The sequence below is a fragment of the Leucoraja erinacea genome, chromosome 12 (assembly GCF_028641065.1).
Source record: "Leucoraja erinacea ecotype New England chromosome 12, Leri_hhj_1, whole genome shotgun sequence".
In the NCBI taxonomy this organism is placed as follows: domain Eukaryota; kingdom Metazoa; phylum Chordata; class Chondrichthyes; order Rajiformes; family Rajidae; genus Leucoraja; species Leucoraja erinaceus.
Window position 1 is genome coordinate 28394964 of NC_073388.1, and position 24663 is coordinate 28419626.

Below are 24663 nucleotides of genomic sequence, written 5' to 3' on the forward strand. Positions count from 1 at the left end.
AATTGATGAAAACCTGAAATCCCAAATAAAATCATGAGTGCCTCATTACTTATTTGAGTGTAGTCTATCATATTTCATCTGCATGCTTGATGTTTAAGCAATAGCTTCACATGACCACTTCCCATGATATGACTAACAACTGTAATTTCTCTTGAACTAGAAACAACACAAACAGGTTTTAGCACATGATTTATGTAACAAAGCACTAATAACAATTCACTATTCAGTCTTGTACAAGGGCTGTTTTCCATGCTGTAGAGTATAAAGTCTTGATATCATGTTTTCTGAAGATTCCTCAATTGTAAGAAGGTTTTTCTCCTTTGTGGAAGTTGCTGGAAAATGTTGCTATGCAAAAATGGCTCCTTCTTTTCTCTTCTCTTCTTCCTTTTCCTTCTTCTTTCTTCTTTCTCCCCCTCTGCTCTCTTTCCACCTTCTTCTTTTCTTTCCTGCTCTTCTCTCTTTTTCTGGATCCTCCCTGATCCTCTCTGGGGGATTCTTTTTCCTTTCTTCTTCCTTTCTCTTTCTTTTCCTTCTCTTCTTCTCTTCTTTTCTCTCTCTTTTCTTTTTCTCTTTCTCCTCCTTCCTGTCTTCTTTTTTCCTCTTCCTTCCTCTGTTCTTCCTTTTCTTTCTTCTGTTCTCCCTCCTTTCTTTCTTTTTCTCTTCTTGGTCTTTTCCTTTCTCCCTTTCTTTCTTTTCCCTTTCTTTCTCTCCTTTCTGTCCTCCCCCTCTTCTTTCCCCTTTCTTCTCTTTTTCTCTCTTTTCTCTTGTTCCCCTTCTCCTTTCCTCTCTCCCTCTCTTTTTTTTCTTCTTCTCTCCTCTCTTCCTCTTCTTCTCTCTTCTTCCTTTTCTTCCCTTCCCCTCTCTTCTTTTTTCTCTTTCTCCTTTTTGTTCTCTTCCTTCTTTCTTCTCTTTTTCTCTCCCTTTCTTCCCTTCTTCTCTTCTCTTCTTCCCTCTTTTTTTCTTTTTCTTCTTCTCTTTCCTCCTCTCTCTCTTTCCCTCTTCTCTCTCCTTCTTTCCTCTCCTTCCTCTTTCTTTCTCCTTCTCTTCTCCCTTCTCCTCCTCTTTCTTCTTTTTCCTTCTCTCTTCTTTCTCTTCTTCTCTCTTCTCCTCTCTTCTTCTTCTCTTCTTTTTTTCTCTCTCTTTCTCTTTTTCCCTCTTTTTCTTTTCTGGTTTTCTGCCTCTCTTGCTCTTCTCTCTCTCCCTTTCTTCCCTTCTCTTCTTTCTCCTCCCCTCTCCCCCTCTTCTCTCCCTTCCCCCTTTCTCTCTCTTTCCTTTTCTGCTCTTCTCTTTCTTTCTCTTCTCCCCTTCTCTCTCTTTTTTCCTCTCTTCTGCTTCTTTCTCTTTTTTCCTTCCTTTTTTTCTTTTCTTCTCTCTCTTCTCTTTGTTCTCTTCCCCCTCCTCTCTCCTCTCTCCTGTCTCTTTTTCCTTTCCCTTCTCTCTTTCCTTCTCTCTCTCTTCTCTCCTTCTCCTCTCTCCCCTCCTCTTCTCTTTTCCCTCCCCTCTTTCTCTCTCTTCTCTCTTCTCTTTCCCTTCTTCCTTCTCTTTTCCCTCTTCTCTCTCTCCCCCTCCTTCCCTCTCTGTTCTCTTTCCTCTTCTTCTCTCCCTCCTCTCTTCTTTCTTTCTCTCTCTCTTTTTTCTCTCCTCTCCTCTCCCTCTTCTCCTTCTCTCTCCCCCCCCCTCTCCTGTCCTTTCTTCTTTCTTCTCTTTCCTTCTCTTCTCCCTTCTGTCTTTCTTCTCTCTTCTTTCCTCCTTTCCCCCTCTCTTTTCCTCTCTTTCTTCCTCTTTTCTTCCTCTTTTTCCTCTCTCCTTCTTCTTCTCTTTCTCTTCCCTCTTTCTCCCTTCTCCTCTCCCTTCTCTTTCCCTCCCTTCTTCCCTCCCTTTCTTCTTCCTTCCTCTCTCCTCTTCCTCTTTCTCTTCTCTCCTCTTCTCCTTTTTCTCCCTCTCTCCTCTTCTCTCCTCTCTCTTCTCTCTTCTCTCTTCTCTCTTCTTTCTCTTTCTCTCTTTCTTTCTTTTTCTCTCTCTCTCTTTTCTTTTCTCTCTCTCTCTCTCTCTTTCTCTCTCTTTTTCTTTCTCCCTCTCTCCTTCTCTCTCTTCCTCTCTCTTCTCTCTTCTCTTTCCTTCTCCTCCTCTTCTTTCTTCTTCTTCTCTTTCTCTTTCTTCCCCTCTCTCCTCTTCCTTCCCCTCTCTTTTCCTCTCCCCTCTTCCCTCTTTCTCTCTCTCTTCTCTCTCCCTTCTTCTTTCTTTTTTCTTTCCTTTTCTCCCTGTCCTCTCTTCTTCTCTCTCTCTCTTCTCTCTTTCTCCTCTTTCCCTTCCTTTTCTTTCCTCTCTCCCTTTCCCTCTTCTCTCTGGTCTCTTTCTTCCCCCTTCCTTCTCCCCTCTTCTCTCTCTTTCTCCTCTCCTCTCTCTCTCTCTCTCTCTTCTCTTTCTTCTCTCTTCTTTCCCCCCTCTTCTTCTTTTCTCTTCTCTTTTTCTTCTCCTTCTTCTTCTTCTCTTTCTCTCTCTTCCTCTTCTTCTTTCCCTCTTTCTTTCTCTCTTCTTTTCTCTCCTCTCTTTTCCTCTCTCTTCTTTTCTCTCTTTTCTCTTTCCTCTCTCTTCTCCCTTTCTTTCTCTTCTTTCTCTCCTCTCTCTCTCTCCCTCCTTCTGCTCTCTTCTCTTTTTCTCTCTCTTCCTCTCTCTTTCTTCTCTCTCTCTTCTCTTTCTTTTTCTTCTCTCCCCTTCTCTCTGTCCCTCCCTCCTTCTCTTCTCCTTTCTCTCTCTCTCTCTCTTCCTCTCTCTCTCCTCTCTCTCTTCTTCTTCTCTCTTCTCCCCTTCTTTTCCTCTCCCCTTCTCCTTCCTCTTTCTCTTCTGGCTTCCTCTTTCTCTCTCTTCCCTCTTCTTTCCCCTCCTCCCCCTCTCTTCTTCTTCTCTCTTTTTTCCTTCTCTTCTCTTTTCTCTCTTTCCCCTTTTTTCGTCTCTCTCTTCTCTTCTCCCTTCTCTTCTCTCCTCTTCTCTTCTTCCTCCTCTCTCTTCTTCTCTTCTCTTCTTCTTCTTCTCTCTCCCTTCTCTCTTTCCCTTTCCCTCTTCTCCTCCCTTCTCCCTTCCTTTCCTTCCTCTCTTTTCTCCTCTTTCTTTCTCTTCTTCCTCTTCTCCTCTCCTCTCCTCTCTTTTCTTTCTTTCTCTTTTCTCTCTCCTCTCTTCTCTCTTCTCCTTCCTTTCTCTCTCTTTCCTTCCTCTCTCTTCTTCTCTCTCTTCTCTTTCTCTCTCCTTCTCTCCTCTCCCTCTCCTTTCCTTCCTTCTTTTTTTTCTTCTTTCTTTCCTTCTCTCTCCTTTTCTTCTCTCTTTTTTCCTCTTTTCTTCTCTTCCTCTCTTCTCTCTCTTCTTTCTCTCTCTCCCTCCTCTTTCTTCCTCTTCCTCTTCTCTTCTCCTCCCCTCCTCCCCCTCTCTTCTTTCTCTTCTTCTCCTTTTCTTTCTTTTCCCCTCTCCTCTCTTTTTTTTTCTCTTCTCTTCCCTTCTTTCTCTTCTCTCTCTCTTTTTCTCTCTCTCCTCTCCTCTCCTCTCTCTCTTTTCTTTCTCTCTCTTCTTCTTTCTCTTCCCTTTCCTTTCTCTTCTTCCTCCTCTTCTCTTCCCTCTCTCTCTTCTTCTCTTCCTCCCTCTTCTCTCTTTTTCCCTCTTCTTCTCTTTTCTTTTTTCTTCCTCCCTCTCTCTCTTCTCTTCCTTTTCCCTCTCCTCTCTTCTTTTCTCTCTCTCTCCTTTCCCTTCTCCCCTCTTCTTCCCTCTTTTCCTTCTTTTTTTCCTTTCCCTTTCCTCTCTTCCTCTTCTTCTTTTCTTCCTCCTCTCTCTCTTCCTCCCTTTTCTCTCTCTCTTTCTTTTCTCCTTCTCTCTCTCCTCTCTGTTTTCTTTCTGCTCTCTTCCTTTTCCCTCTCTCCTCTTTTGCCCCCCTCTCTTCTTCTCCTCTCTCTTCCCTCTCTTTTTTCTCTTTTCTCCTTCTCCCCCTTCTCCCTTCCCCTTCTTTCTTCTTCTTCTCTCTCTCTTCTTTCTCTTCTTTCTTTCTTCCTCTTCTCCTTTTCTTTCCTCTTTTTTCTCTTTTCTCTTTCTCTCTTTTCTCTCTCTCTTCCCTCTTCTCTCTCTCCCTCTTTCTCCCTCCTTCTCTCCTCTCTTTTCTTCTTCCTTCTCCCCTCTCTCCCCTTTCTCTCTTTCTTTCTTCCCTCTCCCTTTCTCTTCTCTCCTCTCTCTCTGTCCTCTTCTTTCTCTCCCTTCTCCTCTCTTTCTTCCTTCTCTCTTCCTCTTCTTTTCTTTTTCTCTTCCCTTCTTCTCTTCCTCCTTCTCTTCTCTTTTCTGCTCCCTTTTCCCTTTCCTTCTCTGTTTCCCTCCTTTTTCCTTGCTCTTTTTCTACTCTCTTCTTCTCTCTTTCCTTTTGTCCTCTTCTCTCCTTTTCCCTTTCCTCTTCTTGGATCTTTTTCTGCTCTCTCTTTTTTTGCATCTTTTGCACCTGGCTTTGTTTGAATCCTTAATTAGTTTGATGACTTTATTGCCTTTGCATGACCTTAAGCACTTTCTTCACATTCTTGACATTAGTTTGATGACCTTTATTGCCTTTGCATGAATCCTTAAGTAGGTCTTCACATTCTAGAAGCCTCTTTAAACCTGTTGCTCTGACATTTTCCGAGCACTTTGATCAATATTCAAGTATGTTTGAGGCGATCAAAAGGACACACGGCAGATCCCAGTGCAAGCATAGTTTTATTCACACTCTCACAAACCCAGTTACTCATACAATACTTGACTTAGGCACTGACTAATTGTCCAAGTCGCAAACACTCTCTGTTACACTTGAATGGTCACAGATGTCTTTGCTGGACTCACGGAGTCCAGGGTTTTCTGTTCTTCACGAGGGTTACTCGTGGTGCTAAAGCTATAGTCACTCCCTTGTTTAGAGCCCTGTAAGTAGGCCGTCTCTGGCCATAGTCCCCACTGCTGACCTTCAGGCAGAGTTATCACACACCAGAAGGTGGTTATCACTGTCTGAGCTTGCTGAAGGGGAGTAGCTTTCCAAAACTTGACAATGTTTGACAATGTAGGAGGGCTGCTGCTAGACACTTCAAAGGATAATTACTTTGGAGGAAGTTCTGAAATGCATCTATCCAACTAAGTAAACACTGCTAGAGCAACACAGTGGATCAGGTAGCTTCTTTGGAATTAAATGGACAGATGATATTTTAGGTTGGGATCCTTCTTAAGACTCTCTGTACCAAATTTGCCCTGTACCACCAAATGAGGTAGAAGTAGGACACTAAGACACAATCTAAACTGTCTCTCTTTTGTTTCTCTTTCCGTAGACTGACACATGTTGCATTTTCAAACATTGATCAATGGGCCTGCAAGTTGTCAGTATCCTCTTACGTGCCTCAGTATCACTCACCTGTGAGACTACAGTCGAGCTACTTTTGTGGATTTGGATCTTTCACTTGTCCAAGGATAACCATCCCCTGATTCCCAGCTCCTTGTTCTGGGAACTGCTTGTCCACACTTGGTCACTATGTATTTATTCTAAATACCATTTTTGATCAACTCCTTCAACCATTCTCATCCTAGCAAATATGTGTTATTCATACAATAAGCTATTATAATAAGTAGCCTTATCTTTTGCACAGTATAAAAGACTAGCATTGCAAAGGGTCTGTCCCACAGTACGAGGTAATTCAAGAGTTCTCCCGAGCTCCCCTGATTTGAGCTCGTGTAATGTACGAAGCAGGTACGTAGGAGCTCGTGGATGTCACGTAGCGGCTCATACGAGTAACGGTAGGTATTCGGGAAATCCGGTAAACTCATGATGTTTTTTCAACACTGCAAAAAATGTCCACGAGTAAAAAAATACTTGTGATGAAAAAATGTTTTACTTTTTACTCGTACGAGCCTCTACATACCCACTATGTACATTACACGAGCTCGAATCAGGGAAGAACTCGGGAGAACTCTTGAATTACCTAATACAGTGGGACAGGCCCTTTAAGGTTTCACTAGAATATGCCTAACTTTTAAAATGCCTGTTACTGATGGCACCTTCATTAACTTCTGACTATTTATATCTATGATGGAATATTTATATATATTCATAAAATGCCTTGATTAATAATCTTTAGTTAAAATTTGAAATCTTGCACTTTTTTCACATCATCACTAATGAGACGTATGTACTATTTAAATAGTACTGCTTGCATTAGTTCCCTCCTCATTGCTATGCAAATTTTCCTTCAGTTGTTTTCTGCTGTAATTGCTTCTCTTCAATTGGATATTGAACAGTTTACTGTTATTATATTCAATATAGTCCTGCACAGAGTGTGTCCTTGCTTTCTCCCATTGAAATATCTTGTTGACATTCTTGTGCTGAATGATTCACTTTGGAGATGGTCGCAGAGCTTCCTGCATGACCTTCTCCCCATACGAGAGGTGACTACCACCAGATAGTAGATGTTAAAGGTGAGTATAGAGGGGATATAAACTAGATTTCATTTTTAACCATAGTTGGAGATTGGATTCAGCTACCTGAGATGGTGGCTGAAGCTGAAACTCTCATAACAATGGAATACTTATCCAGGTGAGCACTTAAATAACCAAGTCATAGAAACTATAGAGGGATTTGGGGAGAGGGGTGTGGGGTAAGGGGCTCATTTGGGGAAAGGGGGTTGAGTTAAAGGGGGGTGGGTTGGAGTGGGGAAAGAGGTTGTAGGGAGGGGGGGGGGGGGGGTTGGGAAGGAGGAAAGGGAGGTGGGGGGGCTCCAACTCTGATCACCTCACACCTTCAGTGTTCGGCCTCACGCAGCAGATCCCGGTCTCACTCCAGCTTCACTCAGAGGCTTCCGGTTCAACTCCGCAGCTTCTGGCTGGTCGTGCTGGTCACCACAGAAGCAGCCCGCAGGCTGCTCACTCCCTACGGGCTGTACACTCTGCGCGGGCTTCTCAACACACTCTGCATGGGCTGCTCAACACACTCCACCCCTTCAGCTTTTTATTTTCCTCGCCATGTTATTGACAGCGGGTTCCGGAGGGGGCAGTTTTTACGATTTTTGAACCTTCATAACCTTTGTACTATGTCTCCAATCAGAACAAAATGTATTTGACTTGCAGCAGAGGAGAATGGTGAGTAAAGTGGCAAAAAAATCGTAGCACTATGGGGGATCGTTTTTGCGCAAATTTAATTACAACACAGACAAGTTTTAGTAATAGTATAGATGCTTATGTTCATTCACACCAAAACAACTTACTACATGGTTTCAATGTGACAGTAGATTTTTTGCAATGTCTCTGTCATCATTAGTCATTCTAATTCTAATTCTGATTTTTGATTGCAGATTCTCCAAATAACTCTCCACAATTTTTAAAGCAAGGGTTTGAAATAGTGTTGCAGTTTGTTTTTTTTAACTCTACAAATAGCATAAAATGATCTGGTTTCCATTTGTCCTTATTCTGATTATTTACACTCTTACACCCTTTCACTAATGTTATTCATTTTAAAGAATGTGTCCACCTATTTTATTCATGACATGCAGTCAGAGGATGGTTGACACAAAATGCTGGAGTAATTTAGCGGGTCAGGCAGCACCTCTGGAGAAAAGGAATAAGTGACATTTCAGTTCAAGACCCTTCTTCATACTGAGAGTCAGGAGAGAGGGAAACTTGAGGTAAGAAAATGTGCAGAATAAACCAGAGCTGGCACCAATAACCAAGGAGATCCCAATGGTCCATTCTTAGCTATGGAGGAGATAACAACGAAGGGATACGAACAGTGAAACTAGCAGGAAATCTAGAGTGGGCAAGGGACAGAGAGAGAGGGGAATACAAAGATTACTTTAAAATAGAGAAATCAATATTCATACCCCTGTGTTCTAAGCTGCCCGAGCAAAATATGTCAGAGGGTGGTAGTAGATTGTTTTACAGAGGCCCACAAACAGTAGTGTACCACAGGGATTCAAGCAAGGTTCCCTCTTGTTTGTCATCCATATTTTACAATTTCGATCAGAATGTAGGTGGCATTGCTTCTAACTTTGTGGATTGTAACAAAGCCAGTAGTGCTGTGGACAGTGAAGAAGGTTATCTAATATTACAGCAGGATCTAGATCAACTGGGAGGGTGGTCATATGTTCGTTGAAAGAGGAAAGATTGAAAGAGGAACTCTGGGATAGGTTTTTCACCCAAAGGTGGGTACATGGCATGAGTAATTTGTGGAAATGATAGAGGCAGGTACTATTAAAATGTTTAAAAGATGATTTGACAGGTACATGGAAAGGAAGGGGTTAGTGGCATAAGACCAAACACAGGCAAATGGGAATAGCTCCGGCAAGTGCCCTGGTTGGCATGGACAAGTTGGGCTGAAGAGCCTGTTGCTGTGCTGTATAATGCTACAACTCTATGTTTAAATTTTGCAGGTACTGTCTTTCTTTTAAGTCTGCAGTTCAGGTTTGCTGTGATTGATTGTGAGCTTCCCAGACTCATAGGTTCCTCGATAGCTTTTAATGATTGTAATTCTTCACCATTTCATCTTCATCTCCAGTGTAATGTAAGCGTGCTCACTGAATTTGTAACCTCAACTAAAGCTCATTTCGGAGCATTGAGACTTAAACCCAAAGAGCCTATAGTTCATTTGAGGATTCTGCACAGAATCTTAATCGCGGCTCTGAAATGTATTAATGCTGCAAAAATGGTACTTACTTCAAGATCATATTTAGCTCTTTTATTTGAACATAGAACATGAACGAGTACAGCACAAGAACAGGCCCTTCAGCCAACAGTGTCTGCGCCGAATATAATGCCAGGATAATTTAATCTCATCTGCCTACACATGGTCCATATCTTTTCATTCCCTGCATATCTTCTTTAAAAATTCATACTCAATATATTTATTGCTGAGAAGTCCAGCATTTATTCTGCATCCTTAATTGCCTTTAGAGTAGGTGCTAATGAGCTGCTCTTAATGCTCTGCAGTATGTGTGTGTGAGAAAATACTCCCCTTTTAATGATGGAAAAGGTATTATAGGAATTTGAGCAAGGATAACGAAGAAACAAGATAGACACAAAACGCTAGAGTAACTCAATGGTCAGGCAGTATCTCTGGAGAAAAGGAATAAGTGACGTATTGGGTCGAGACCCTTCTTCTGACTGGTATTTGTTCTTCTGCAATTGGTCATGCTCCCTTTTGTAGGAGATGGTCATTGCCTGAAACCTACATGATGTGAATGTTAATTGCTACTTATAACGCCATGGCTAAATTATTGCACAAATCTTACTACAAGTGAACAATGGCCACAGCATTATCTAGTGAGTTGCAGATGGAACTGTGTGTGTGTGCATTCATCAGTGAACAGTCCTATCTCTTGAGCTTATGGAGGAGAGAAGTCATTACAGTAGCTGGAGATTATTATCCCACATATATTGCCGTAGATATCCTGCAATGATGTAAGCGAGATGAATGAGCACAAATACAATAGCCATCTTCGTCTTGGCAATCTCCTGTTGAGAGTTTGCCCTTTTAGGTTGAGATGAGGAAGAATTTCTTCTTGCAGATTATCGTGTGTTTTTGAATTTTTTACCCTGTAGAGTTGCCATTGTTGAGTCAGTAAGTATATTCATGATTGAGATAGAGAGCTCTTTTGGACTGTAAGACAATCAAGGTTATGAGGATTATAGTGACTGAAGCTGCAGATGTAAAAGCACGACAAGCAAGCATTCTGAAGAACCTACCTCTCTTTTGCAGTACACTGTGGTTTTATACTTTATCAATGCAAAAATAGCAATAAGCAAAAACGATATCATGTCTATATCATTGCATGATTCTTGATTGCCCTTTAATCCTTAGGATTAAATGAAATAAAATTGGATAGAAGTTGGAGAGTCTAGGACCAGAGGCCACAACCTCAGAATAAAAGAACGTACCTTTACCACGATGAAGAGCATTTTTTTTAGTCAGAGGGTGGTGAGTCTGTGGAATTTACTGCCACAGGTGGCTGGGGAGGTCAAATCAATGGATATGTTTGAGGCATAGATTAACAGATGTCCCACTTAGGCGACTTTTTAGGCGACTGCAGGAGACTATGCGGTCGCCACATGTTCGCGGGTGGGTGCCGGGTAGTTGCCTTCATGGCCGTGAGGAGTTCCCGCATTCTGGGAACTAGTCGCGGCCGCATTATGGTCGCCGCTGATTTTTCAACATGTCGAAAAAGTAGCAGCGACCAGAATTAAGCCGCTATGGAGAGTAGCGAGAATTCTCGTGCCGTACGTGCAGTGGTAGTGGGTTGCCAGTAGGTCGAAAGTTGTCGTAGGTTCTCGTAGATTGTAGCCAGTGCTGACCGGTGAATTTCATTGGCTCATTGGGAAAAAAAACATAAGCAGTAGTTTTCAGAACCAAGGATAACCGACCGGTAATGTTAATGTCCGCCGAGCTTCACAGCCGTGTATCTCTGGCTTCTTAAAGGTTGTCTCCACTCCTTCTCCCCCCTTCTCCCCCCTTCTCCCCCCTTCTCCCCCACTGCTTCCCCCCTCTTTTAAAGTACTTATGTGACCTTTCCCGTACACTGTGCTTTCACCGGCCTAATCACAGCGCCAACTTTCCTGTTCATCGTGGTGTGTGTCTGTATCACGTTGGCTTTGCACCGTGTGAATTTCACTCAGACAGTGCTCCTCCCACTTGCCCTGTCCCCCGCCTGCATAACAGGCTGGTGAAGGAAGCGATGTGTGTGTGTGTGTTCCACTCTGACAGTCGCCGTTCCAGAAAAATTGCCTGTTGGACAGGCCTATAAGAGTGTCAGGGGTTATGGGGAGAAGGTAGGAGAATGTGGTTGAGAGGGAAAGATAGATCATTCATGATTAAATTGGCCAAATGGCCTAAATCTGCTCATATAAATTCTGAACTTATGAACCTATGAACCATCAACCATCAAGAAAGTGCTCGTCGGGAATGTTTTGGCACATGTCAAAGTTGAGTGAGGTATCTAGACTAGACTAGCTGAGAAACCTCTTGGAATTATCATGCTCTCACATCACATCCTTCGGGAACCATCCATGTTATTCCAGGCTATGTCTTGTCCTGCCTTCACATCAGAGGTGATATTAAGATGAAAATTGGGTTGGAGGGGCCATTCTTGACTCAATCTGCAAAAAATTCTACTGCATTAATTCAAACGTAAACGAGGAAAGCTGCTGCTGATTTCCACTGATTGCCTTCTTTCAGCTAATGAATCGGTGCATTGTTTTACTTTGTTTGGAAGAAGCTCTATGAACAGCAAGGACTCAAGAATGCATCTGCATGGGGATCTCCAATATTCATTATTGGTAATGAGAGTTAAAGCTATCAGACATAGCTGCTTGATAAACTAATGTCTGCGACAGGTTTGGTAGAATTAATTACCTTCCAGAGATGAAGATCCATTTCCTCATTAATGATACCATCTACCCTGCACTGTGCTATTAACACCTTGCTAAATTACACAACTGCAAAGCACCTCAAGGCACTAAACACTGGGCCTACATGAAACATTATGGGCCATCAACAACAGCAGAACAAGACTTTGGTACAAAATATAATCTCGTGATTTGGGAGGAAAAAAACTATTTTAACATTATTTTCAGTCTAGTGGATCAAATCTGATTCAAAGTGAGATCTATAAGAATGTGCCCACAGCAACTCCAGCCAAATGTAGAAATAAGGCATCAAATTGTTGAGGCGAAAACAGAGGACAACATTTATGATAATGGAAAGAAGAGGTTCCAAGGCATCCTCAACATCAGTGACTAAAGCCCAATATGCGATAGCCAATGGCAATCAGATTCAGTCAGAAATGGCTGATCCATCTCAGTTTTCACGTAGCTTAAAACACCATAGAACCCATCAGGAAATTTAAATTATCCTTCGTGCCATTAAGAAATGGTTTTGCCTTATGGTTACAGAAAGGCTAGGGGCAAAGGAAGCGCTCTTGTTGCGATGCTGCTGATCACATGTTGTGGAGAAAACTGTGATATCAGATAAATGACTGGTCAGTCCACACTCCACTGGGACCAAAAGGCTTCTAACCACATTGCAGCTGTTGACCAAATATGAGCAAAAGAGCAAAAGTCCCATGGTGAAGTAACTATCCTTGATATCAATTCAACATTTGATGATTGGTAGTGTCGGGAGATAATGTCGTGAGAAAAATCATGAGAAAAATTTCCATTGACCAGAATCATATTGAACAAATAAAATGATTGGAGTCGCTGTATAGTCCTGGGAACCCACTTGAACATTCTATAATATCAAGGCTGTATTGACCATTAGAGGATGCAAGGTTTTGAAATTAGTATTTGAATATCCTGAAATGTTATGTTCGTTGAGGTGTCATAGATGTATACAGCACAGAAAGAGGCCCTTTGGCCCAACCAGCCCATGTCAACTAAGATGTCCCATCTACATTAATCCCACATGGCTGTTTTGGCTCTTATCCCTCTAAACATTTCCTATCCATGTACCTGTTCAAATGTATTTTAAATGTTGTCTTCAACTATCTCCTCTGACAGTTCATTCCATACACCCACCAGCCTCTGTGTGAAAAGTTGCCCCTCGGATTTGTTATAAATCTTTCTCTTCTCACCTTAACTTTATATCCTAGGGTTCTTGATTGTCCGACTGGGTAAAAGACTCTGTGGTTCACTTAATCTATTCCCCTCATAATGTTATACATCTCTTTAAGATCATCCCTCATCCTCCTGCATGGAATAAAGCTAGTCCTACCTCTCCCTATTGCTCAAGTCCTGGCAATATCCATGTACATCTTCTCTGTGTCATTTCCAGCTTAACAACACCTTCAAATACAGGGTGACCAAAACTGAAAACAATACTGCAGATGCAGCTTCACCAACATCTTGTTCAACTATAATATCATATCCAACTTTTATACTCAATACCTTGACTGATTGAGGCCAATGTACTGAACGCCTTCTTGTGCACCCTATCTACCTGTGATGCCACTTTAAAGGAACTATGTACCTGAACCCCTAGATACCTCTGTTCCATGACACGCCCCAGAGCTTTGCCATTCAGAGTCAAGGCCCTGCCTGGTTTGGCAATATATGTAAATATGTAATTCTACTAATTTACCTGTCCACACACAAATTGTTAAAGTGAAGTAAATAATAATTTATCTGTTCTGAGGTTATTCACTTAGGTGGCAAGAACAGGCAGGCAGATTATTATCTGAATGGTATCAGATTAGGAGAAGGGGAGATGCAGCAAAACCTGGGTGTGCTTGTACATCAGCCACTGAAAATAAGAATGCAGGTACAGCAGGCAGTGAAGAAAGCCAATTTGTCTTCATAGCTAGAGGATAAACAGTCCTACTGCAATTGTACTGCACCTTGGTGTGACCAGACCTGGAGAATTGTGTGCAATTTTGGTCTCCTAATTTGAGGAAGGACATTATTGCTTTTGAGGGAGTGCAGCATTGGTTCACCAGGTTAATTACTGACATATGATGAAAGAATGTGAACTGAGCTTGTATTCGCTGGAATTTAGAATGATGAGAGGCAATCTTATAGAAACATATAAAATTCTTAGAGGATTGAACAGGGTAGATGCAGGAAAAATGTTTCTGATGTTGGGTGAGTGCAGAACCAGGGCACACAGTTTAAGAATAAGGGGTAGGCCATTTAGGACTGAGATGAAGAAAAACCAGAGAGTTGTGATTCTGTGGAATTCTCTGCCACAGAAGGCAGTGGAGGCCAATTCACTGGATGTTTTCAAGAGGGAGTCAATTTAGCTCCTAGGGCTAAGGGAATCAAAGGATATGGGGTGAAAATCTGGAATGTGGTACTGATTTTGGATGATCAGCCATGATCATATTGAATGGCGGTGCCGACAAAGGGCCCAATGGCCTACTCGCAACTATTTTCTACGTTAATTCAAAACGATGATAGGAGATCTGTTTCCTTTCTCATAGCCCATCACTGAACCAGACAGGCCAATACAACTAAATGAACGATCCAAAGGCCTTCAATGATCATTACAAAATATATTTAAATTGCACCAGCACAGTTACAAAGGAATATAAATCAATGCATCGAAAATTAAAACGCAATTGTTGGTAACGGTGTCTATGAAACTGTCAGATTGCCTTCAGTGGCGGTGCAGCTCTGGCTGCAGCGGCTCACCGGCAGTCCCGTTTGTTTGTGTTTTTTGTGTTGTTTATTTTGTTTTGGTTAGTCTAGTTTTTGGTTCTTAGTTTGTGTTTTGGGGGGTGGGGGGTTGAAACGGGGTTTGCAGTCTCTCCCTGCGGGGGAATGCGACTTTTTTGTCGTATTCCCCTTCTCTGCCTCCGTCTGCGCTGAAGCCTAATGGAGCTGACGACCTCGAGGCTCCGGAGGCAGAGTCCATCAGGACTCGCCCTGAGCTCGCTCCCGTGAGGGTGGTCTGGCTCAGGGCTAGAACAGTGCTCCCGTGAGAGGTTGGGACGCTCCCGTGAGGGCGGCCAGCCCGAGGGTGGAACGAGGCTCCCGTCGGAGCGGGCGAGATTGGGGAGGTGCGGCGCTCGCAGCCTGAGGGAGGTTCGGCGCCCATGTCGGGGCGGCCTGGCCCGAGGGGAAGCGACGCCCAAGTCGGGGCGGCCCGGCCCGAGGGAAAAGCGACACCCAAGTCGGGGCAGCCCGGCTAGAGGGAGAAGCGACGCCCAAGTCGGGGCGGCCCGGCCCGGGGAAGAAGCGACGCCCATGTCGGGGTGGCCCAGCCCGAGGCTGAAGATGGTACAGTACTCACGTGAGGGTGGCTGGGACGGTGTTCTGGCGGTGGTGGCCTGAGACCGGGGTTCGGCTGCGGGCCAGCGGCTGCGTCTGCAGGACTGGTGGGCGGCAGCTTCGACCACCCCGGGCCGCGGTGTTTGAGCCGTGGGACTGATTATAACATCGCCCGGGGGGTATCGCCTCAGCGCAGAGGGAGAAGAGGAGGGAAAAGATTGCAGACCTAAGACTTTTGCCTCCATCACAGTGAGGAGATGCTGGGTGAACTCACTGTGGTGGATGTTAATATGTGTTTATTGTTGTTTTTATTGTATTATATGTATGACTGCTGCAATTTCGTTCAGACTTCGGTCTGAATGACAATAAAGGCTATCTAAAAAAAATCTAAAGTAAAGTAAAACACTGATAATCAGGCATCCGATTATTTTGAAATATTGATGGTTCTTCATCTGGCTCCCTCATTAGTCTGGAATGTGAATCATGGGTCAAGTGTGAAAGTGAGGTATGTCGCCAGTTAGTAAATCTGGCACTTTTAGAACTAAGGCAGGGCATTTTCCAGACAATTGGCTTTGACATCTGTGAATACCCATCCAAACACTTATTTCACAATTTTCTATGTATTACATGGAGGTATAATAAATGTTACAGTGTCCAGGTGTAGTTAAAGGATGCAGGAAATATACAAGTTTGCTGGACGCTAGTTTTAATTCTGGCTACGCACATCTCTTGCACATTGAATTCCTAACTGAAGTGTAAGTCAAATTCTGAACTAATAATATTTCTGAACAATCAAAGTTCATTGTATTTAAAGTGCCTTTACCAAAACTAGTTTTAATTTTAGATTTGTTTATTTAATTGTCTTAGTTGCCATTCTGGTGTGGTTTAAATACATATATTCGGATTATTATTGAGTCTTTGGATCATTAATCCAGAAACATCTATATAATTAAAAGCGTCATCTTGACCACTTCCTGTCTGCGCTGTATATTGATTTTAGAAAAAGCGCTACCATATATTGCTATGATTTTTGGCTATCTTACTCACAGCCCTCCTCCGCTGAGCTGACCCCGAGGATTTTTCCCATCGATGAAAACTAAAAAAGATATGAGTGTTTAAAAAACGTTGAGATCCTCTCGCCTGTCAATCACCACAATGAAGATAACGCCCCTTCCAGGGGTGGGGGGCAGGAATATAAAAACCCGGATGCCTGGACGTGACTCAGTCACTCTGCAAGATCGTGAGGGAGAGGCCACAACTCTCATTCTAAGATATGAATCAACTGAACTGTGAGTCTGCAATGTACTTGCAATAAATAATTTGTTAGGCCTTAATGACAATGCCATGAGTTATTTGGCCTGCTGCCCTGCCTGTGCTTGAAACTGCAATGCTTTCTTAGATTCGACTATGTTTGGAAGGAATACATGCTTTATTAGGTCTGACTGTGTTTGGTTCAAAAGTCCCGCTCAGTTCGTGACTTCCGCTTAGTGGACAGGTCGCACTGATTGCGTAATTTCCAGTGAGTGCAGAGGTTGCGATGATTGCCTAATTTCCGGTAAATGCAGAGGTCACGCTGATTGCGTAAGTGCCGCTGACTGCAAAGCCCCAAAGTGGAGAGGCCGCGCTCAGCCGTGTGAGTATTCAAGAAAGTTTATTGCCATATATATGGTGTGTGAGTAAGACAGTGTGTGTGTATATGTGTTTGTGAGTGAGTGTGTGTGTGTGTGTATGTGTGAGTGTATGCGTGTCTGTGTGTGTCTGTGTGTGTGTGTGTGTGTGTGTGTGAGTGTTAGTGAGTGTGTGTGTGTGTGTGTGTGTGTGTGTGTGTGTGTTGTGAGTGTATGTGTGTGTGTGTGTGAGTGTGTGTGTGTGAGTGAGTGTGTGTGTGTGTGAGTGAGTGTGAGTGTGTGTGAGTGTATGTGTGTGAGTGCATGTGTGTGAATGTGAGTGTGAGAATGTGAGTGTGTGTGAGTGTGTGTGAGTGGGAGTGTGTGTGTGTGTATGTGTGAGTGTATGCGTGTCTGTGTGTGTGTGTGAGTGTGTGAGTGAGTGTGTGTGTGTGAGTAACTGGACTGCCAGCCCACCAGCCATAAGTAAGTGAACTGCCAGCCCACCAGCTGTAAGTGACTGAAGTGCCAGCCCACCAGCCATGACTTAGTGAACTGCCAGCCCACCAGCCATGACTCACTGAACGGTAAGCCCAAGAATCCATTCAGTCCACCCTCTTCCCCTTCTCACTCACAGTCTGTCACAGGTTTTGGGCAGAATTTCTGGCAGTTTCTCAGCTGCCAGCTTGCCAGGCCTGAGTGACTGAGCTGTCTGGCCTCAGTGACTGAGCTGCCAGCCCCTACTGGCCAGCGATATTGAAATTGGTGGAGAGGTGGAATATTGCGTTGGGGACCAGCCCTCCCGTGTGAAGCTGGGACCCAACGGGTCCCACTTAGTCTAGTAATCTATTATACCTCTCTGTGGTGGCTTCTTTGTCATCATTATTATTTAAAATGGTCTTATCTTTTACAAAATTAATTTTTCTGAGATGACAATAAGTAAACTCTTTGAAGGATTAACGTTAAATGGTGTAAATTTACTTCTTTTGTGCCATTAGCAGTGAAAAAAATCTAATTAATACTGATGTCCCACAGAGCTTTATAGTGAATGAAGTATGTTTAAAATTCAATTATTGCTGTAATCTAAGAAAGGTGACAGCCAATTTGTAAATTGAAAATATTCCACTTGCAGCAAGGTGATAATGACAAAATTAAAAACAATCTCCAGGTCTTTTGGAGAACTTTTCCTATTCTTCACAATTTTGCACTTCAGTTTAAATTCACTCCAGATCATGGTGTCCGGCTCAGTGGGGAAGAAAAATAACCTGGACTTCAATTCACAACTTTCTGTGTTATGAGCATAGGCCCTATAGGAAACAACATATTTTATTTTTAATGTTTTGCTTGTTTTGGTTTCTCTTTCAGAGACAATTCTGCTTTAAATCTTTTAACTTATTGTGCTGAAATCACTGGACTTTGATGATTTATGTGCAGCTTTGTTCCTTGGTAGTGCACAGGCTGGTAAAACTGTAATCAGCCTGGGCTACAAGCCAAACCTTCTCCCGGCACTTTGGAGAATTAAATCATTTTTACATCAAGAAAATAAAGTTTTACTTCCAAAAAATTATTTTCCAAAAGAAAAATCCATTCTTGTTACATTTTGTTTCAAGCTTGAAATAACTTGGATATAAAAACAATCTTTGAAGTACAGAGAAATGTATTAGTGAAAGTTTGAGCTCTGTAATATCTGAGGAAAAACTTATGAAAAGGTTTACAATCACTAATGTGCTGACATTAACAGGTGATCATGCTACACCTGTTGCTTTACCTCCCCCCTTGACTCCATTCAAGGACCCAAGCAGTCTTTCCAGGTGCGGCAGAGGTTCACCTGCACCTCCTCCAACCTCATCTATTGCATCCGCTGCTCTAGGTGTCAGGTGCTCTACATCGGTGAGATCAAGCGTAGGCTTGGCAATCGCTTCGCCCAATACCTCCGCTCGGTTCACATTAACCTACCTGATCTCCCGATGGCTCAGCAGTTCAACTCTCCCTCCCATTCCGAATCCGACCTTTCTGTCCTGGGCCTCCTCCATGGCCAGAGTGAGTATCACCATAAATTGGAGGAGCAGCATCTCATATTTCGCTTGGGCAGTTTACACCCCAGCGGTATGAACGTTGACCTCTAATTTCAGGTAGTCCCTGCTTTTTCCTCCCCTTCTCAGTTCTCCCTCAGGCCACTGTCTCCGCCTCTTCCTTTCTTCTTCCCACGCCCCCCACCCTCATATCATTCTGAAGAAGGGTCTCGACCCAAAACATTGTCTATTTCCTTTGCTCCATAGAAGCTACCTCACCCGCTGAGTTTCTCCAGCATTTCTGTCTACCTTCGATTTTCCGGCATCTGCTTCTTAAACATCACGTCGAGCTGATGATTTCATTGTTGTTGGCAAAAGAAAATGACATGGAATCTGAAACAAAAGTGCAAAGTACCTGGTCCAAACCATCATCTGCTTATTCCCCTCCACAGGTCATAAGGTCATAAGTGATAGGACTAGAATTAGGCCTTTCGGCCCAGCAAGCCTACTCCACCATTCAATTATGGCTAATCTATCTCTCTCTCCTAACCCCATTCTCCTGCCTTCTCCCCAAACCTCTGACACCTGTACTAATCAATAATCTATCTGTCCAAACAATGATCTGTCGAAACAATTGAAAGGCTGTAATACTGGGTGCATGATTGGTAATATTTTAGTGAACCATATTATGTATGCAGATGATCTTGTGGTCTTTAGTCCACCTAGTGCTGGTCTCCAGCAGCTCCTTACTATATGTTCTGTGTATGGTGTGGAACATGATATTAAATATAATTCTTGTAAGAGTGCTGTTATGATCTGTAGAACCAAAGAGGATAAATGTCTAAAATGTCCTGATTTTAAATTGTCTGACAATAATCTCAGTGTCTGTTATAAGGTAAAATATCTTGGGCATTTTATTACAGAACAAATGACAGATGATGAGGATATTTTTAGGCAACGACGTATGCTGTATGTACAGGTGAATATTCTCTTGCGTAAGTTTGGTGCGTGTACAGATGTGGTGAAGATGTCGCTGTTTAGAGCATATTGCACACCACTCTATATTGCGCACCTGTGGTCAAACTATGGAAAGACAAGTTTGCAGAGACTAGAGGTGTCCTGTAATGATGCCATGAGAACACTTTAAAGGAAACCTAGATGGTGTAGTGCTAGTAACATGATTGTGGCTGCAGGAGTCAGTACTTTAGCTATCTTAAGAAATAATATGTATAAATTCATTTGCAGCATAAGTGACTCTAAAAATGTAATTATTATGGCCTTGTCAAACATAAGGGTTAGCACTACACGCTACGAAACCCAGTTGTGGAGACACTGGTATAGTTGTCTCGTTGTAGGACATTGATCATTCTTTTTTATCCAGGATTTTAATTCATGTATTGTGGCTTTTTAAAAAATATATATAATTTATGATGCTTTTATAAGTGATGTACTAAGATTTTATATGTATTTTATGATGTGGTTATATGCAATGTGTTTTTATGTAATGTTGTCCCTTGTCTGGACCGAAATAAAGATTATTATTATTATTATTATAATTATTATTATTATTATTATTATTACTATTATTATTATTTTTTTTTTAAATTATTATTATTTATTCTCTCTATCTTAAAAATATCTACTGGTTCTCTGATGCTGTCTGACCTGATGAGTTCCTCCAGTAGTTTTTTTTTAACCCAAGATTCGAGCATCTGCAGCCTCTTGTCAGCAGCAAACCTGAACGTAGCTTTTGCTGATCCTCTATTGTCACCTTGTTGCACAATGCCAGCCTGAACTTCAATGGTGAAGCCTCCTATCATGGGAGGTTCCAAATATTATTGCCTTCAAGACACTGCTATCAGGGTTATTAAATCAAGATTAACAAGATGAAAAAAACAGAATACTTTTGCAGTTGGCTAAACCATGCATTGTGGTTTAGTCAACTGTTTTGAAAAGTTAACAAGTTAAAAGTTAAAAGTATTCTGTTTTTTCATCTTGTTAATCTTGATTTAATAACCCTGATAGCAGTGTCTTGAAGGCAATAATATTTGGAACCTCCCATGATAGGAGGCTTCACCATTGAAGTTCAGGCTGGCATTGTGCAACAAGGTGACAATGGAGGATCAGCAAAAGCTACGTTCAGGTTCAGGTTTTGAAAACCTACAGAGCTCATTAATAGCCCTGTCCCACAGTATGAGTTTATTCCAAGAGCTCTCCCAAGTTTGCCCTGATTCAAACTCGGAGATTTACAGTAATGGCCACTTGTCGGCACTCGGGGCTCTCGTGGACATTTTTCAACATGTTGAACAATCTTCAAGAGTCTTCCCGTGCTTACCTGCTGTTAGCGAGTCTTCCCGAGTACCTGGCGTTAGCGTAACGAGCCACTAAGAGACGTCCCCGAGCTCCAACGTACCCGCTACATTCATTCTCCATGCTTACCACGAGTTTGATTTTTTTAAACTCGGGAGAGCTCTTGGAATGAACTCGTACCGTGGGGCAGGGCTTTAACTATGAGCATTCAAGAGTCAATAATCAATCAGATAGAACACTGACATTCTTACTTGCAGCAGCACAACAGAATGAATGAATGAATAAGATTATTGGCCAAGTATTCACATACAAGGGATTTGCCTTGGTGCTCCGCACACAAGTGACAACATGACATACAGTGACAGTTAGGAATGACACATAAAACATTAAACATTAATAATAAAACATTATTGATTAAACATGTGAATTAAATAAAATACCAGAGCAAAAGGAGGCTACAAATTTTTGGTTATTGAGTAGAGCTACTACTCGTGGAAAAAAACTATTTTTATGTCTGGCTGTAGCAGCTTTGACAGTCACGGAGTTGCCTTCCAGAGGGAAGTGATTCAAAAAGTTTGTGGCCAAGGTGAGAGGGGTCAGAGATGATCTTACCCGTTCACTTCTTGCCCCTTGCAGTGTACAGTTTGTCAATGGAGGGATGATTGCAGCCAATAACCCTCAGCTGATTGGATGATTTGGACAGCCTCTGGATGTCGTTCTTCACCTCTGGGCATTCAACTTGCCCCACCAGACCATGATACAACCTGTCAATATGCTCCCTATTGTACACCTGTAGAAGTTCAAGAGGGCGGTGGAGGGATACGGTATAAATTCATTTTAATACACATTTATTTAAATTGCAAGCCAAGGTTAAAACAACTCGAAAGCACTTAAGCATATTTAAAAACTATTTTAAAAATTAATCAATTAATTAATTAGAAAAATATGTAAAATATTTAACACCGATCCTGGTGCTTTGCAGTTATTCTTTTAGATTTAAGTGAATCATGATGCTGTTCTTGTACCACAGTAGATTAACCTGGCATAGTTTCTCATATGGATTCGTCAGCTTAATAGCTGAGAAATTGCTGGATTTTCATTCTCTGCCTCTATGTTTATTTTTTGAGTTCAATTGGGAAAAAGGCTGGTGAAGAGCAGCCAAAATGTTCACAGCCTACCCACTGGCACACTCACTAGAAGGAATCCCAAACTCCATAGTATTTATCAAAATACCATTTGTTCTGCACTGAACTGCCAGAACTTACCAAAAAAATTTCAGGCCATAATCTATGCTGTCATTGTGGAAGACATGAGCTTTTGGAAGAACTATTAAAACCAAGGCTGTAAAGCAATAATGCTTCAATTAACATAACTTAAACAGATTTTCCAACCATTTGTTGGTGTAGTGGAATCTTCACTGTACCAAGTACAGATTACCATATAGTATTATTCGGTCAATCCTTCATTCTATTCTGCTCATAGATAGACACAAAATGCTGGAGTAACTCAGCGGGACAGGCAGCATCTCTGGAGAGAAGGAATGGGTGATGTTTCGGGTCGAGACCCTTCTTCAGACCCTATTTTGCTCACCCAGGTGTTGATTCCCACACTCACTTTCACACACAGGGCTCTCTGTTCCCACACTCACTTTCACACACAGGGCTCTCTGTTCCCACACTCACTTTCACACAACGGAACCTCAGTTCCCAAACTCCCCTTATACTAGGGTGGTCATGATTTCCATGCTCCCTTTAAACACACTGGTGTCGTATTTTTCGCACTCCATTTAAACTTAATGGGTTCACTAGAAAATATATGTCTACTATGAAACATCTACAAAAAAAGTGAATTAAACATGTGTTGGAGTATTAATTGAATAACATCTGGTAGTCTAGAACATCTGCTGGTGTGGTACCACCAACGCCTCAAGTGTGCCAGATTAACAGAGTTTTACAGCATGGAAAATTGTTACATAAAATATTTATTCTTCTGATATAATAGTTTATAGAGTGCTTTATTATGTTTTGTTGTTTTGTTGCTTTGAAATGTTTAACAGAATTAGTTACTTGTGAATTAGACTGACTGCTGTGCTTGCTAATGTCACCATTTTAAGTTCCGACAACGAGCTCAGCCTGGTACCACATCGTCTCCTTCAGAATGATCTTCAAAAGTTAATCACACTTTTTGCATTCAAAATTCAACTCATCCCTATCATCATAATCTTCATTCATTTGGTCCAAACCTTTGCTCATTCACTCATTCCTTACCAGTGATTGTGTTTTCAGCAAAACAGTGTTCACTCTTTCCAAATTACTCCTAAAACCTCTGCACTCTTATGCCCCTGTCCCACTCAGGAAACCTGAAAGGAAACCTCTGGAAACTTTGTGCCTCACCCAAGGTTTCCGTGCGGTTTCCAGAGGTTCCCGGAGGTTTTTGTCAGTCTCCCTAATGGTTGAAAGTGGTTTCCGCTTATTCTATGTTCCGGCGATTATATTTCAAAAAATTCAAAACCGGCCGCGACTCAAAATAGGTTGCCGTTTTAAAAATCGGTAATTTTTTAATCGAAGCCGGTTGCAATGCTAATTGAAGGTGGTTGCCGGAGGTTACAGGTAGTGGAAGGCTACCTGCAACCTCCAGCACTTTGTGTCTTTTTTCAATCAATTTAAGATAACAGACAGAGGTAGTTGGATTTGTATTTGTTCTTTTCAATATTTTTCTTAAGAATGTAACAGCTACCTAATGAGCATGCTTATTCATTGCCGTTATGCATATGCTTCATGCATTTTTGCTCTTTATGTTATGACAGCCGATTATATAATGGTGCTTCTAAAGGTGTAATGCCATTGATAAATTGCCTGCCCCTAATTTTGTGCAATGCTGAAAATTCAAATCAATAAAAGTCAAAACAAATGTGTGAAAAGAAACATTGATTTTACTTGTTCAAATTATTCAAAAATGAAAGATTGAATCCTGCCAAGCCTAGGTATACATCAATAAATAATAAGGGAACTGTACTGGAAAGGGTGAATCTGCTATTAATACTTGGCTCACAGTTCAGTGTCATGAAAGATGATCGAACTAGGTCTATTTTCCAGAATTATTCTATGTCCATTGATTAGTATCCAAAAAGCATTCTCTCTGACTGAGCATTCACGGCTCCCTTGGACAGAGAATTACACAGATGTACATTCCTCTGACCCTTTATTCTGATACCCTATTTCCCAACCTCTTTGCCAGGCAAACAGCCTTCCCACAACTTTCCTTTCAAACTTCAGAATTTTATGCATTCTGCTGAGCTTTTGTCTCATTCTTTCAAATTCATGCTATTATACGCCTGATGATTTAACATTATACAACATATCTACCAGACACCAGACACATTGAATTGGAAGGAAAACAAAACATAACTTGTAGTAATTGAAATTAATGCACTTGATAGGCACTCCAGGGATTTTGAATCTATAAACGTCCTCCTAATTCATCATTTTGGAATATTTTAATTCAACATTCTCTGTCCTGCAGACAAAGAAATTGTTAGTTTCTCACACAGCACCATTACCAAGTAAAGACACTGGTTCCTCAATCTAAAAAAGCACTGATTTGTCACCTGCTGATTTCCCAGCTGTTATGTAATTAAATGACAATTCTCTGCCAATATGTCTAGTCATTAATTAGTCAATGTCACAGAGGGGTTTTGCCTGCGATATCTGACAAGTTAAGCAGAAGTTATAAGGTAATTTTACTCAAAGCTAGCCTCAAACTGTAACGTGTGAACAGAGAATAATTTATCAAACCGAGCATGTTACACTTTCCACAGAATCTTGCTTGTCCTGAAGTATGCTATGTTAAGTAAATGGTTGTTACAGTGTTATGTTGCTTTTGCCTGCATAGAAAGTCAATATGAATACAGAAACACTATAATTTTGCTCTTTAATTGCCTGCATTGTCTAAAGCAGGATATTTTATGACCAGCCAGTCATCAAGTTACAAATAATGTACTCTAT

General features: G+C 41.8%; 1 protein-coding gene across 1 annotated transcript; it reads right to left on the reverse strand.

Moving 5' to 3' along the window:
- Positions 1-751: 751 nt before the first annotated feature.
- LOC129701942 (uncharacterized) lies at positions 752-4015 on the reverse strand (the record flags this gene model as incomplete). Its single annotated transcript, XM_055643387.1, has 3 exons — positions 752-817; positions 2958-3005; positions 3938-4015. Coding segments are annotated over 3 exons (192 nt in total), but the record flags the coding sequence as incomplete, so codon positions are not given.
- Positions 4016-24663: the final 20648 nt, after the last annotated feature.